Here is a 14271-nt window from a genome sequence, read left to right as displayed (position 1 = left end):
GTATGCTCTAAACATTCAAGTGGCTCCTCCTTCTGAAAAAATTGTTCTGCTGCCAATTACAGGGAAAACATGTGCTGTAGGCTCTTACCTTGCAACTTCTTCATTGACAAATAGCTTTACTAATGAGACCCGTGCTTTCAGACAGTCTGAGGGGCAGCACAGCAATTAAGTCAGGAGGTAGAGGCATTATGGATTGATACTTGTGCAGCTCAAATGCTTGCCTGTTTATGCTCTTGCTTTCCTTGGGGCGCTTACTGGCTATAAAACCACTAACCTGCCTAACAACTCATGAGGCTGCTTTAAAACTCTGCAGAGATTAAACGGAGCAGAAGCTGTTTCAGAGCTAGGAGAACAACAGGACCGTCTGCTGCCTGTTTCCTCCCAGATTTATCAGTCTGTATTTTCAGCCCTTTCACACAACTGTGGTGTGATGGAGAGTTCAGGCTGTATCATCCAGCTATTTCCATGACTGCATTATATGCCTACATAAAAGTCCTCCCTATAGCTACCTGTGTAGGCACAGACTCCTTTTATAGGAGCACGCAATCTTTTTAACATAGTGGACAAAATATATTGATTTCTTACCTGTTCTTATTGAACTGAATGGCAAAGTCGGTCATGTGCTGCAAAGCCTTATTGGTAAAGTTCATCTCCATGTAGATGTGTCCCTGCCTGTGACTGAATGTGCCTGAGATCTCCAATCCTTTAGCCTTCACTGCAGGCAACCAAACCTTGAACACAAGAGATGTCATTCAGCATGAGAAGTCTGGCCTGAAGATAACAAGCACAGTTTTCCAAACAACAGGAAAGTCCTGAGCTCAGAAATGCAGCTACATTGGCACATTAAGCCCACAAATGCTAACGAAACACTACAGGGAAGATACAACATGGGGTGTTGAAAGGATCAGGCTCACCAATAAGAAATAAGCTTGCCACTCCTAATCTGTATTTGTTCACAGCACTCACATAAGCTTTCACTGTTTCTTGTGCGCATTAATGTTACAGTATATTTGAATTCTTGTGTCCATCATGCTAATGTGAGATTTACCAAGTCTGCTGATGGACAGGCTTCCCCAAAGATCTGTTGGGCTATTAGAGGCAGGACAATACTAAAGTTTGAACCAAATAAAGTCACAGGGCTGATACTATTAGCTGTTTGGGTTCTGGATTCCCAAATCATCTTTGTGGGGAAAAACCCAGACTCAAATTTGGAGGGTGCAAAATGAAGTACTTAGCTCAAAATTACTGGGTTCTTTCGTACATGGTCTTATATATGGTGTAATACTTGCAAGCAGCTAAGGACCAAAAGCTTTGAGCATGCTCTGCAGTACCTTGAGATCCCAGATTTCATAGGATGACTTCAGTTTATTCATCCTATTTAATAAGAGTGCTAATCTTTGTTTATTCCCTTTCGGGCATGAAAGGCTAACCCTGAGCTCCCTGTGGCTGCTCCACAGCCGGTTACCAGAACCATATTCTGCATCTCATGAGTCCTTCAGAATAAGCATGCTTCAGTCAGCGTGTCTGTGATCTCTGTCACTAACAGAGCATTTATCCGCATTACATTGCGGCATGCTCATCCCAATCACGTGATTTTATCTTCACTGTCACATTGAATTCCTCCAAATAAACGAATCTTCTATGAAAAAGTTGCAGCAAATTGTATCCTGCCCTCAGTTTTCTGGGGAGACTTGCTAAGAAGTAGGTCTCCAGGAAAGCTGCTCTGACAAAATTGAAATTCTCATATCTTATATAAGCCATTCTTTAGAGAAATATTGTTACAGGCAAAATGAGGGAACTGCTAAAAAACCAGAAGTCTGTAACTAACAACTAACATGGCCTCCAACTTACTGTTACTCTGCCTGGGAAAAACACAGGGCATCCCTAATGGGACTGAGTTGAACTAAGGTGCCCCGATAGCACCAGAGATGAACAACAAAGGGGACAAGTGAGCAATCTCAGACTTCTTGTAGCCTAAGGTAAGGCAACATACTGAGGATGTTCTTTTTCCTTACGTACAGACTTCGGAGCCACATATCCTCCAGGAGCCATGCCTATACCAGATGAGAGCTCGAAGAGATCGTTGAGTCCACTGCTCACCACTGCTGGGGTGGGTGAAGGGGCAAAGGTGGCTGGCACAGAAGAGGGAATGTAGGTCTGCCCCACCTGGAGAAGTTAGAAAGAGCAGGCACTGATTAACATCACGTATGAAGAACACTACTTATTAAATAAAGCATGAACTCGGGCAATATCCTAAATATTTTAAAGCCATTTGCAGCTTCCCCGTTGAATTATCAATAGTACTAAATAATGCATTTGAATTCCAAAGCTCTTGGCAAGTAATCCCCACACTCGGCTGTCACCTCAACCATGCAATAGCTTTCACATCATTTTTTATAGCTCCAGTTATCTATTCCCACTGTAGAGGAATCTTTCTTCTCCATCTCTCCTTCTCATAAAGACTACATGCTTTGTGGATCTACCCTACATAAACCCAGGGAAAAGAAAAAAATGCTTCAAATCTTCCCCCAACTATGACAGCCTTCAGGAATCTGCAAGATTTTGTATATCCAGAGACAGCAAGGGAGTCATGACCTTATTGGGTATTCCCACCCAAAGCCAGAGCTCTGCATTCTCAGCACTGTGGTCCAAAAGGTTCATTACCTGAAGCAGAACTAGTTGTCTCTGTCTGCCCTTCTGCAGGAAGGGCAATCCTTCCCTCTCATGACTTAAATGAGGGCACCAAACCTGGAATATTAACCTTTAGGTGCCCAGCTCCAGGTGGGACAGTCACACTCAAGTTAGAATCCCAATTTCTTTTCTTTACTGTGAACAGGAAGAATTACATGCTTGAGAATAGGATTCACCAGTCAGCAGCCCAGAAACAGGCAGAATGACTAAGGCAGGCAACAGAAAATACTGATGACAGGTCTGGGTCTGAAGTCTCACTGCTGTTCTGTGTTCAGGAACCCACCTGAGATGTGGCGTTTCAGTCAACCCTTTGGACAGGGAGGACTGGTGGTTTTACAGAACTGCTTGGTGGATTTATGCTGGCCCAGGGAGGCAGAGACTCGGCTTTGTAGGTAGGATCTCTACAGAGTAAGTATCTCCCATGTCCAGCTTGGGGGCTACAGGTATACTGTACTATCAGCTCTCCTCTGCCCTCATGCTGAAGTTAGAAAGGAATGCAAGATTCACAGGGAAAGAAGGAGAGAGAATGACTGCAGCCATAACAAGGGTTTCTGCAAAGCCCTCACTCCAGAACTGAGTATGCTTTCCTCACTGAATTACTGGCTACACAGTCCTGGGAAGAGGGACTGGAGCTTTCTCCAGGAGACTGCTTTTGGTTGTGCGTTGGAGGCACACTCCCTCCTGCCCACCGTGTCTCCAAGTCATCTTGCATCCTTTTCCCATGCTTTCCTGGAAGAAGCTGGTATGCATTTGAAGCCAAGGGTGCTTTGGAAGCAGCCTGAAAGTCTCTCATGTCCAGGCAAGCGCTCTAGGCAGTAGGACACTCACAAAGCACAGGCACAGAGAAGGAGGCTGGTGGCAGGCAGAGTTCAGCACTGACCACATGTAGTAGGAAAGCTCAGAGCACTTGACCCTGATGTCCAGGAAAAAGTCTTACATGGCATCTGGGAGGAGAAAAGCACTGAGTTCAGCCTGTGGTGATGCTGGGTTAGGGTTACAACAAAACAGGCTTTCCAAGTACAAAGGTAAGCATCCTTGGCCTTTTGGCTGCCAAAGCAGTTGCACGAGGACTGGGGTACTGCCAACATTAATGCTGGTGCTCGAACTAAAAGCTCTGAGAAAGAAGAGCTAAGCAGATCAAGTCAACAGCTCCGGCCCTGGCTGCTCTTAGGAAAGCCCAGGTGACAGCTGGACTCAAAGCAACATAGGTGGGGACCTGTGTGTTTCAGCTGCAGTTGTCCATTTTCAAACATCTTCAGGGATTTAAGCATCTTCCAGCACATAATAGGTGAGGCTGTATTTAAAAATCCTGAGCTTTGAGCAGCTTTTTAAATTGGGGAAAAAAATGGAATGGCACTTACTGCCGGGCTTCCTCCAATGCCCCCGCCAAGGTCACTGCCAAGCTGAAAGAGAGAAGGAGAAAGAGGAGAGAAAGACCGAGTTCATTTAAGCCAAGTGTCAGATAGCCGGAGTGGAGCTCAGTTGACCACACTGCTGCGAGCATGTCTCGCTTGCTGTGTACAGGACAGACAGAAACGCAATGACGGGAAAGCACAGGGAACAGAGGGGCTTTTTTGCTGTTGTATGAGCAGAGCTATTCAGAGAACTACCCCACACACCTACTGCAGACAGGAGCATTTTGCAGGTTAATTAAGAGCAAAAACTCATCCCCTCTTGCTCCTGTCATCTTTACCACAAACTGCGCAATTCTTCATGTTTCATGCATCAGTGCTTTCCCTTCAACCCACCACGCTGGCTGCCAGCAGTCCTGAGCAGCTCTACAAAACCCAGTGGGGTAACTGTGAAATGGAATAAAAATAAAACTGACAGGAAGCTCACTTCCTGAAAGCTTTAGTTTTCTAGGGAACAGCTACGAACTATGAGAAAACACAATGCATCTTGGCTACATTCCTGACATGCGGCTCTCTTCAATAACCAGGAAGAAAGAGGACGGGATGTGTGCCGGCTATTATAACAGCTCAGATAGGTGGGCTTTGTCCTCCCTTTCAGGATGCTCCCCTCCCTTAGAAAGGACAAAACCAGCTTCATGATCTAATGGGCCACTCAAATAGTAAAGAGACCTTATGGTGCACTGGAATATTTCAGTAATGATCTCTGCCAAGCTACACATCTACAGTTTGAAGTGACCGAAATAGCCATGGTACACCACCCGTACAACCTTCCATAAACATGAAATCCTCCCTGGAGCCCTTCTGCCAAACAATCCTGCAGCCCACCTAGAAGCTGTCCTACCATGCATTCCCTTTACAAAGCATCCAGACCACTTTCTCTGTGATAAAGCCCATTTTTTAAACATCCACACCATTCTACATGCTTGAGAGAATTCAGCAATCAGGACAAACTCCAAAGCTGGCTACAAGTGCTGTTGGTGAGTACATCACTCCTGTGAATATTTATAAAGCACTCGACAGATGACTGATATCCAGGAGGAAACAAGCACAGATCTGCAGTGGTTATTCACTACAGAGACATCTCTAGGCTTATCCGTGTCCTAGGCTTCTGTTCAGAAGACCATGGTAGTTTTTTTGTGTAGTACAGGGTTTTTGTGTGTCCCATTCAGACAAGGATCATGCCCTGACAACGTGCATGGAGGATGAAGCAAGTGCAGGGGCAAGGTAGGAGCTAGCCCTATGGGGTGGCTGGACTGGCAGACCAGAACAGCAGAGCTTGCCTCATAGATGGCTTTGCTCTTCCATTTGATCAGAGTTTGGGGGTTTGGTTTGCTTTAAAAAGAGCATTTGACAAACTGGGTCAACAAAGGTTCTAGGTATGTTATTCAAATATATGCTGATGTGATAACGTATTGAAAAAACACACCATATAGCTAAAGCAGAAGCTTCTGGGAATGCACGTGCTTAAAGCCAAAAAGGCTCCAAGCCTTTCCCTCTGCACAAAAGACCTGGAAATTCAACTTTGTTCTGGTCCCCGCTAGCCTGCTCCCTGGGACATCTCAAGGCAAATATATTTTACACTGGTCAAGAGACACCATAAAGCTTCATACTTCTCTCCCTCAGAGCACAGATAAAAAGGATAAAATGCCTTGAAAACAGCAGCAAAGTTGCAAGACAGCGACTTACTAGATGATAGCTAGCCTCCAAAAAAACCTGTAAAATTTGACAGATCCGTGTGCTGTTCTGGATCCCCCTTCTATCCCCTGGCATCTCTCCTTCCCCTAGTCCCCACAGGAGCCAGCTGATGCTATATTAGCTACTATAAGTAGGTGTTAGATGAGTACAAATCACACACAATTTGCCTTTTGTTAAGAAGCCTTACGAGCTTTTTTTCCTGTGTGAGCCTCAGTTTATCCCTACTTGAAGTCATGGTAGAAATTCACAGGAGGTCCCTTGTCTTCTGCAACAGCCACCTTGTCATACAGCAACCATCCTCTTGCTGCCCATGGCAGTGCAGTGCACTAGTCCAGTTTTTCTTAGCTTACTTAAGAGATAATAGATAAGAGTGAGTGATTCCAAAGTCAAAAGAAGGATCAGTCACAGACCAAAGTAAGCCAGCCAGAGGATGCAAATCCAATTAATATTGAGCTTATAAAATCAGGCTTATTACACTGTCAGGTCTCCCCCACTGAAACAGCCTGGCAGAGCAGAGGTTTGTTCTACAGACTGCTCTTTAAGCCAAGCCATGTTTTAGATTAGTATATCAGATCATTTACAACTTGTTACTGGCTCGCTGAGGAGGAATAAATGCAACTATTACACCCCATCCCTATTCATAGTCTTGCATGGAGATGAACTTCACACTCTATACTGACAGGCAGCAAAGTCCAGAGGAAAAGAAAAAAGGTAAAGAATCCACTTCATTTCCAGATATTATTGTATGCATGGAGGATTTCCAGTACTGTTGTCTGAAGCAGGAGAAAGACTGGTTTATCAAGCAGCAAGCATTTTACAAAGGGTATTATGGAAATGACTGAATAATTCTGCATAATCAAGCCAGACGTTCAGCTATTCTACCATTTTCTACTACTCATCATAAGAAGCTGCAGGCTAGGAATCCAACCTCGAAGAAACCCGTACACTGGTATCTGCATGCACTCACTGTGAAGGAGGAAAGGAATGACATACTGGGGTTCCTCAAGCTATTCACAAGTCTTCCATTTTCCCTAGCTGTCATGCCTTGAGGGAAAAGTAGTATTGGATTTATTGCTTGTCTTAAGTCGAGACTCCAGCTCTCACCCCCTACAAGGCAGAAAAAACAAACCTCACTGGCTCGGAGAATTTACCATGAGCCTCCTTGCATTTCTAGATTGCACCCAACATCTCTGCTTTAGGGTAGAAAAGATCTCGTTCCAATACCCAAAGGCTCTGACCTGCTCCTCCTGAAGCCCCACTTTATGCATAGGAGGGGTCTGCACACAGCAGCCGGCCACTCTCTTGACTCTTACGCTTGGGACCAAGCACTGCAGATGTGTACTAGCACAAAGCTACAGAGCAAGCTCCAAGGAGCTGGCAGCTTCACCAACTCCCTACAGGCAGAGCAGGCTCTACCCATATAGTGAAAAGAGAAGTGGCAACATATGTACTTCAACAGAAATTAAAGGTGAGAAAAGTTAACAAAGAACTAATACAATCAATTCCACATCAGATCCGCAGTGCACTACCCATTGTAGCAGCACAAAAGTCCCTTTCTCTGTTTTTCTTGCTTGTCACCCTCCCATATCACCAACGCTTTCCCCATTCAGAAACTACAGGTCTGGTTTACCCAATCCTCCTGCGAGATGCCCAAAATCTAACTTTATTCCAAACTCAAATGATGGAAGAGACCGTAACAGCGACGTGTGTGAGTAAGAGGGAAGGAGGAAGACAGAGGGAACAGGAACCAATTACCCACGGAGTGTCCTCTCCCATCTGGAGTGACAGGCAGAGTGCAGAAGGAAAGAAGCAGATATTAGTCAGGCATGAAGTGCTGCTTAACCAATTCCCCAGGGCTGGCAGCTCTAGTTAACCGTTTCCATTCAACTCACGGGCGGGAAGACACTCCTGTCAGAAGGACAACATGAACCTGCCTTACATGGGAGCAGGCAACAGCCCCGCGGAGGAGAGGACCACGTTAACACAGCTTCCAGCCCTACCCAGGCTGAAACACTCACTATGAAGGTGGGGTGGATGAGGGCTGCCACTTGGTCTCAGGATGGCCAAGGGGAACTTTTGCCTGGGAACTTGCAGCACTGCAAAGCCCTGATCCTGAGCCCAAAGTTGGCAGGCTTGCCTCTTGCTGAAGAGCACAAAGCCTCTGTCCAGGTTGAAGAGCTGCCAGCTTCAGGAGATGAGCAGGGGATAAACAGGGAGCCTTGGCCACCAAATGCACAAAGTTCTTCAAGCAGGAATTCTCTTTATTCTCTCCAAACCCATCCTGCCACAACAGCACTCAAGCAGCCACATGGGTTTAAAGAAGAGGCTGGACTCGACCCTCTGTCAACAAAAACAGTACTTGCACCTCTTCCCAAACTGCATCGGCATCTTTACTTTGTATTAGTTGGTTCGGATGGCATTGCAGCTGCTCTGCAGTTGAAGAGCATTTGTACTGTAATTTCAGCTCCGTGTAAGCAGTTATGCTGACTTACGAAGTGCAGCAGTGCTGGAGTTACTGCATTAGGAGGGTTTATTTGCATCTTAACGGCAGCTTGTAATGAAGTGACTCTGCTGAAGTGTTCATGTGATCTGGAGGGGTTACAATCACTTCTGCAACATGACGTGAGGCATTTGGAGCTCCAAAAAATAACAGGGAGGGTGGAGCCAGGGACAGAAGCTGCAACAACCACTGCTCAGCAACTGCTTTGCCTTGCATCCATAGCACAGCCAGGGCTTTCAGAGCAGGTATGCATTTCATGGAGCTGTAATTCATGGGTTAACAGAGGACAATTGCTGACTCCTCCCTCCCTTGCACCCCAAACCAAGAATTAAGCATCACAGCTCACAGAGCTAGGTGAGAGCATGCACTCAGTAACACAGCAGCAAGGAACACAAGGCATTTACCTAACAAGAATCAGGTGATGGGGCCAACAGAAAAGCTGAGAGCAGTTGCTAGCAGGCCACTTGATCTGGGCTAATCCTGTTAGAGACATCTGAACTGCAGGACAGACCACATATGGTCTGCATCTTCTGACCTCCTGATGGGCTGTAGATATCTCATTGCAGACTCTGCTGTGGCTCATACAGAGGCATTTTCAGTACCTCATTTGCTGCTATTTTATGTGTCTGTTTTCATGCTGCCAAGCCAGGTTTGCAGAGCAGAAGGGCTACTGTCCAAACCAAGGACAGCTGTGTCAAAGGCGGTGGAGGACAGGTCATGCTGCCAATACCACAGCCACCAGTTTCAGTAGCATTTACTGCTAATGTTTTACTTTGCTGAATGATTTCCATCGGCAAATGAAACTAAGTACTAACCATTTTCATTTTCTAAAGCGTAAAAAAAGCAGCTCTACGAAGCTCTAGCAGTCCTATTACTGTTACAGCAACAAGAGCCTTAAATCAGACATGAACGAGTGACCCACCAAAAGAGCTCCTTTTCCATATCAGCACTGCTCCAGCAATGCACACACGCCCTTTGTCAGAAATCCTAACAGACATGCTTTGTAGCTCATCAAACCAGAGCAGTCTAGATGAAAGGAGATGCTCAGCTCCTTGTTGGAGGCTGGAGGAGCACCCTGGGGAAGCATCACATCTACTGCATAAATGGATGTTGGGGCTGACCTAGCATAGCCACTCTCACACTGCAGAGTTCCAGGAAAAGGTAAATGAAGTAGCCTTTTGGATCAGGCAGGCACTCAGGACTGCTGGAGCAGGCGTTTCTTCCCAGGCTGCCAAGCCTAGAGGTGCCCAGAGCCCAGGACACCCCGCAGGTGTGCCAGAGGGTGTGCCAGTGCTCAGGTCCCAGCCCTCCATCCCACTTCAGAGCAAGCACAGTGGGGGGACACAGCCCTGAACCACGCAGAAGAGACCCCTGCAGACAGACCCCCCCTATATCCAACCTGATTACATAGAGGGGCACAGCTCTACCTGGAACAACCCAAACCAGTCCAGATTATTACAGAAAACTGTGGATAGCCACTGATTATCAAACAACTTTACAATTCAGGACATAAATCAGTCTGACCAGCTGCCAGCCTTGAATCAATAATATTCTTGTAGATGAGAGGCTAGAGTATTAAATAAAATCCTTACATAACAGACAATCCAAGCCTGTCCATTCCTACAGATTTACTGCTCTGCCCCGGGGTTTAAAGCCAGCCTCCTTGGCTCCCGGCCACAGTGCCCTGCTCCCGTTAAACGCATGGGCTCACAGTGAGCTGCACAATGAGCCAGGCAACATGGAGCTCTCATGCCCAATGGATTTTCAGAGCAAATGAACACACAAAAAGGTTTAAAGGCAAAATGACCCTGGCTCATTACAGCACAGAGTTGGAGGGCTGCCTATAATCTGCATGAAGTTTAGACACTTAAGAGCTGGCTTTAAGGGGATAAAGCATCAAACTCCAGCTCTCAGCATGCACAACTCTTCATCCAGCAATCTGCTGTCCAAGCAAGTTTTGCTTCTCCCACATTAGTGACTGGTATCACTACTTTACCCTGTGGAGCTGGAGATCTCAAACAGCTTTGTAACAGTGGCCTTGGTCACCATTTTACAGAAAGGAAAGGAAAGCAAAGCAAAGAAGAACAAGATCTGCCCAGGGTGGCAGAGGCACAACCTGGAACAGACTCAGTGCTGGCTCTGTTCACTAGAGAACAGCTCTCCGTAAGTCTTATAGCGAGTCTGCTCTGGTTATAAGCAAAGCATATCTTGTTCTTGTACTAAAGGCCCTTTTTCTCCTTTTTTTTTTTTAAATTGTTAACACATGCTCAGCATCTGTGCACGCACAATATGCATGTTACATTTAATACCAATTACAGGACTCACTATGGAGATAAGAGTTACTCACTAAAGAAATTAACCTATCAAGCAGCTGGAGTCTCACTGGTCATGGGGATAAGTATCTAGCAAGGCTGAGGAAAATTCAAATGAACAATATTAATTTGGTGTTTATCCAGTTTTACACCATGCAGTCTCTACTTAAATGCCTGGAAGAAAAAAAACCCCACAGTTTAAGAAATGGAAATGCAGAATGACATTTGCCATGGAAGTTAATGCTGCTGTTGATCTTTCTGGGTTAGTCCTGTTGGGACTTGCCCTGCAAGAGCATCCCTCTGAAGACAGACATCCCCTCCAAAGAAAAGGAGGCATTATCAAATCCACAAAAGCTGCAACAAGTATCCGAGGGGAATCAATGCATGACACTCAGTGAATGTGACAAACTGGCTGAGATCCTGTCAGCAGCCTCTTCCAGACCTTCAGCTGCCTTTGAGACACTCACAGTACTGACACAATCTCACCATCACAGTAACAGACCATGATTTCATGCATCAGCTCAAGCACATCCCAAACCATTTTCTTCCACTATTACAGAGAGGCTTATTTAGGCTTTTTTTACATATCAAACAGTTCCTTGGAAAATGGAAGCGGGGCTTGGGGTTGCTCTACTCTGGCAGTACAGCAACTTATGCCCCTGCTCAGGCTGACATAATGCCAGACGCACAATGCAGAGAATATATTGCATTTGAATACCTCATGTTCCCCTGTCTCCTCTCAGGTGACCTGAGATCCAAAAGGGATCTGCTAGTGATGAACAGAAAACAGCAATCAACAGTAGAGGTGGTACAAACTCCATCACTGGGAGCCTTAAAAAAATTCCACTAGACAAATTTCTGTTGGAAAAAACACATTTCAATCCTTCCTTAGATCAGACTCCAACCATGCTTGGCTCCAGTACTCTTACTTAGACTCTTAAGACAACGGGAGGGATGGGGAAAGAAAGACCAAAGCGGCGCACACAGAGAAAGACAGTTACCTTGGCATTCACAACCAAACAGGGTTACTTTCTGGTAGCACAGGGGCCCAAAGTGAAGTAAACTCTGTCTGGTTTGAGGAGGAGAGACTGCTCACACCTATCCATGCTTCATGCAAGGGTATGGGAGCCTCAGTCTTCCCAACAAAGCAGGGGAAAAAATGCATTAAAAAAGACTTTAGGAGTAATGGAGCGGGAAGCTTCAAAGTGGAACGAATCAGGCAGCAATATAACATAAAGAAAGTGTGTGTACAAGGTATCTGGAGGACAAAGAGGAAGAGATTGCTACACTTACAGCCAGAATGCCTACTGAAACACCGATAGGCAGAACACTGATAAGGACAGAGGAAGAAGATTTTATTTCAGTCTCCAAACCCACTGACTGCACAAGCAGCCCAAGTGACCACCATCCCTGGCTCCCAGCCATTTTTGATCCCTGGTGAAGGGTGAACAGCTCAGCCCTTCTTCAAGGGGGCACCTTGGGACGTATCTCACCCCCTCACCACATAGAGAAATCAGGCATGTGTGTACCTGCAGTTTGAGACTGTGTTTTTGGCACTGCACAAATGTGGCTTAATATTAGCCTAAGATCCAAATGCCAATCCCCTTGGCTAGCCACGCAGCCAAGAGACACTGCCTAGCAATTTAGCTAATACCAGGTTAGGGTTAACTCAGCTTGATACTTGTTAAACACACGCCCACAACAATAAACAAAGACACAGACCACATTTACTCACATACTAATTACACTTACTAGGGAAGGAAAAGCCAGAGAAATATAGAGATTTACCAGGAAAAGATTCACTTATACATGTGAGGGATCAGGAAAAGATAGGACATTTGATGCAACAGGACTTTAATAGAAAGCATTCCAGGGGGAAAAAATACCACCACCATTCAGGTTTTTTTTTGTTTTGTTTTTTTTTTTTTTTTTTAGTGCTCACCCCATCTAGTAACTTAGCTGAGACAGTGCTGGCCTGAGGCACAGCTACTCCCTGTCCAGACGTGATCACTTTGTTAGATCACACTCTGCAGCCCCATGGATTTACTTAAGGCTTGAGAAAAATATTAAGTAAAAGCCTAGCACCATATCAACTAACAGCTCTACTGCCAAAGTGGGTCACTAAATTAAGCCCATTAATGCCAAATGAAAGACAATTCTTTTCCCAAAACCAAGTTTTAGTCCTCCTGCTGTGTCCATTTATTTGTCTCTGACACTAATGAGAAACAAAGGGTTACTACAGATGGCCTGGAAGACAGTATAGACAGAGGAATTTAACCATTTTGAGCCACCATGGATAGCACAATTTTCTGCAATGCCTTAACACAATTAAAAATCCCAGTTTCTTAGTGGCACATCTTGCAATGCAGGGCAAAGGCTGCAAAGGTCACTGCTCTGGGCTCACCGTCTGCTTTCCCATCAACTCCAGCTTAAACCATTTCCCTAATCCCCTATCTCCCCAGCATAAAAGCAGTCTCCCTGCTAAATAAGCAAACTGCTGTTTAGATAGCACAGAGGCTAAAGCACATCTGACCTCTGTGAATAACAATGCCATTAAGGGTTAGATTGTTTCCAGTTCATTAGCTCATGAAGCACTGGAGTTGGAAATGTGTTTAATGTCTCCTTTAATAAGATTATGGCATCTTAGGAAAAAAAAAAAGTCTTTGATAAATAAGGATTTGTTGCATTGGGGTTCATCCAGCCGCCTCCTACCTCTATTATTCAGAGCTTGACTCAGAACCGAAAGCACACCTAAACCAGGCACACAGATAACCCAACCCAGCTCACTACAAGCCAAACCTCAAACCAAAGCAAGACAAATCTACTGTAGGTCTGAAAACCACCCAACTATGTTCACTGAGGTATTCTTACTCAGGTTACATGGTGCAAATATACCTAGACTGCTTCTTACCCCCATAGGAAAGTCACCAGGGTGTTAGGGATCTGTGCGCTGGGCTCCACCCCATGGGAACAACTCCCAGGCTCATGATTACATTCCCCGCTTCTCAATGCCTGGCTGCCACCAGTGTTAAGACCACAGCACCGAGCTCCTCTCCACTGCCACAGTCTCCTTTGCTAAGTGAATCTCTCATTACAGCTCATGCCCAGCTCACACCCCAGAGCAGAAGCAATGTGTGATTACTGATACACAGGAGCCTGACCCTGTTAAGTACTAGAATACCTCCTTGTCAGCAGCTGCGGCATGGAGAGGACTACGCAGAATGCTTCCCTCTTGACCTAACTGCAATTAAAATGTCACCGATATTAAACTGTGACATATTCTGGAAAATATACAAATAGGATGACACGGGGCTACAGCCTGCAGTCCTGAGAGTTTTGCACTGAAATTCAGTAGGGTTGGGAACCAGGTGGAACAAATGTCTTCTTGAAAGGGAGCCTGAATCAATTACAAAACAGTGGGACACTTCACATCCTTAAAACAACTTTTTGTTTTTCTTCTACAGACAGAAAAAGCATGGAACAAATATATCTGCTGACCATGGGGATTCTACAGCGTGCATTCATTTTATGGCAGGAAAAACCTGCTGAAAGTTGGTACAATAGCACTGGTTAAATCCTCTTTGAGTTTTAGGGCTCAGCACTGTGAGCTCAGTGATCCAAGCATTATAAGCACAAATGATCAAGGCTTTGCAGAGATAAG

General features: G+C 45.4%; 1 protein-coding gene across 2 annotated transcripts in view; it reads right to left on the bottom strand.

The window, feature by feature from the left end:
• Positions 1-14271, bottom strand: part of AP2B1 (adaptor related protein complex 2 subunit beta 1) — an 81254-nt gene that overhangs the window by 23829 nt on the left and 43154 nt on the right. Inside the window, exons 15-17 of one of the 2 annotated variants that reach the window (XM_075720079.1) lie at positions 4053-4094; positions 2020-2166; positions 586-731 (exon numbers count right to left, since the gene is read on the bottom strand). In XM_075720079.1, the coding sequence (XP_075576194.1) occupies positions 586-731; positions 2020-2166; positions 4053-4094 (335 nt within the window). The remainder of the gene's footprint in view (positions 1-585; positions 732-2019; positions 2167-4052; positions 4095-14271) is intronic. The other variant, XM_075720080.1, reaches the window with a different exon arrangement.

The sequence above is a fragment of the Pelecanus crispus genome, chromosome 12 (assembly GCF_030463565.1).
Source record: "Pelecanus crispus isolate bPelCri1 chromosome 12, bPelCri1.pri, whole genome shotgun sequence".
NCBI lineage: Eukaryota > Metazoa > Chordata > Aves > Pelecaniformes > Pelecanidae > Pelecanus > Pelecanus crispus.
The sequence above is the reverse complement of the archived record's forward strand: the minus strand, read 5'-3'. Positions and strand labels throughout refer to the sequence as shown.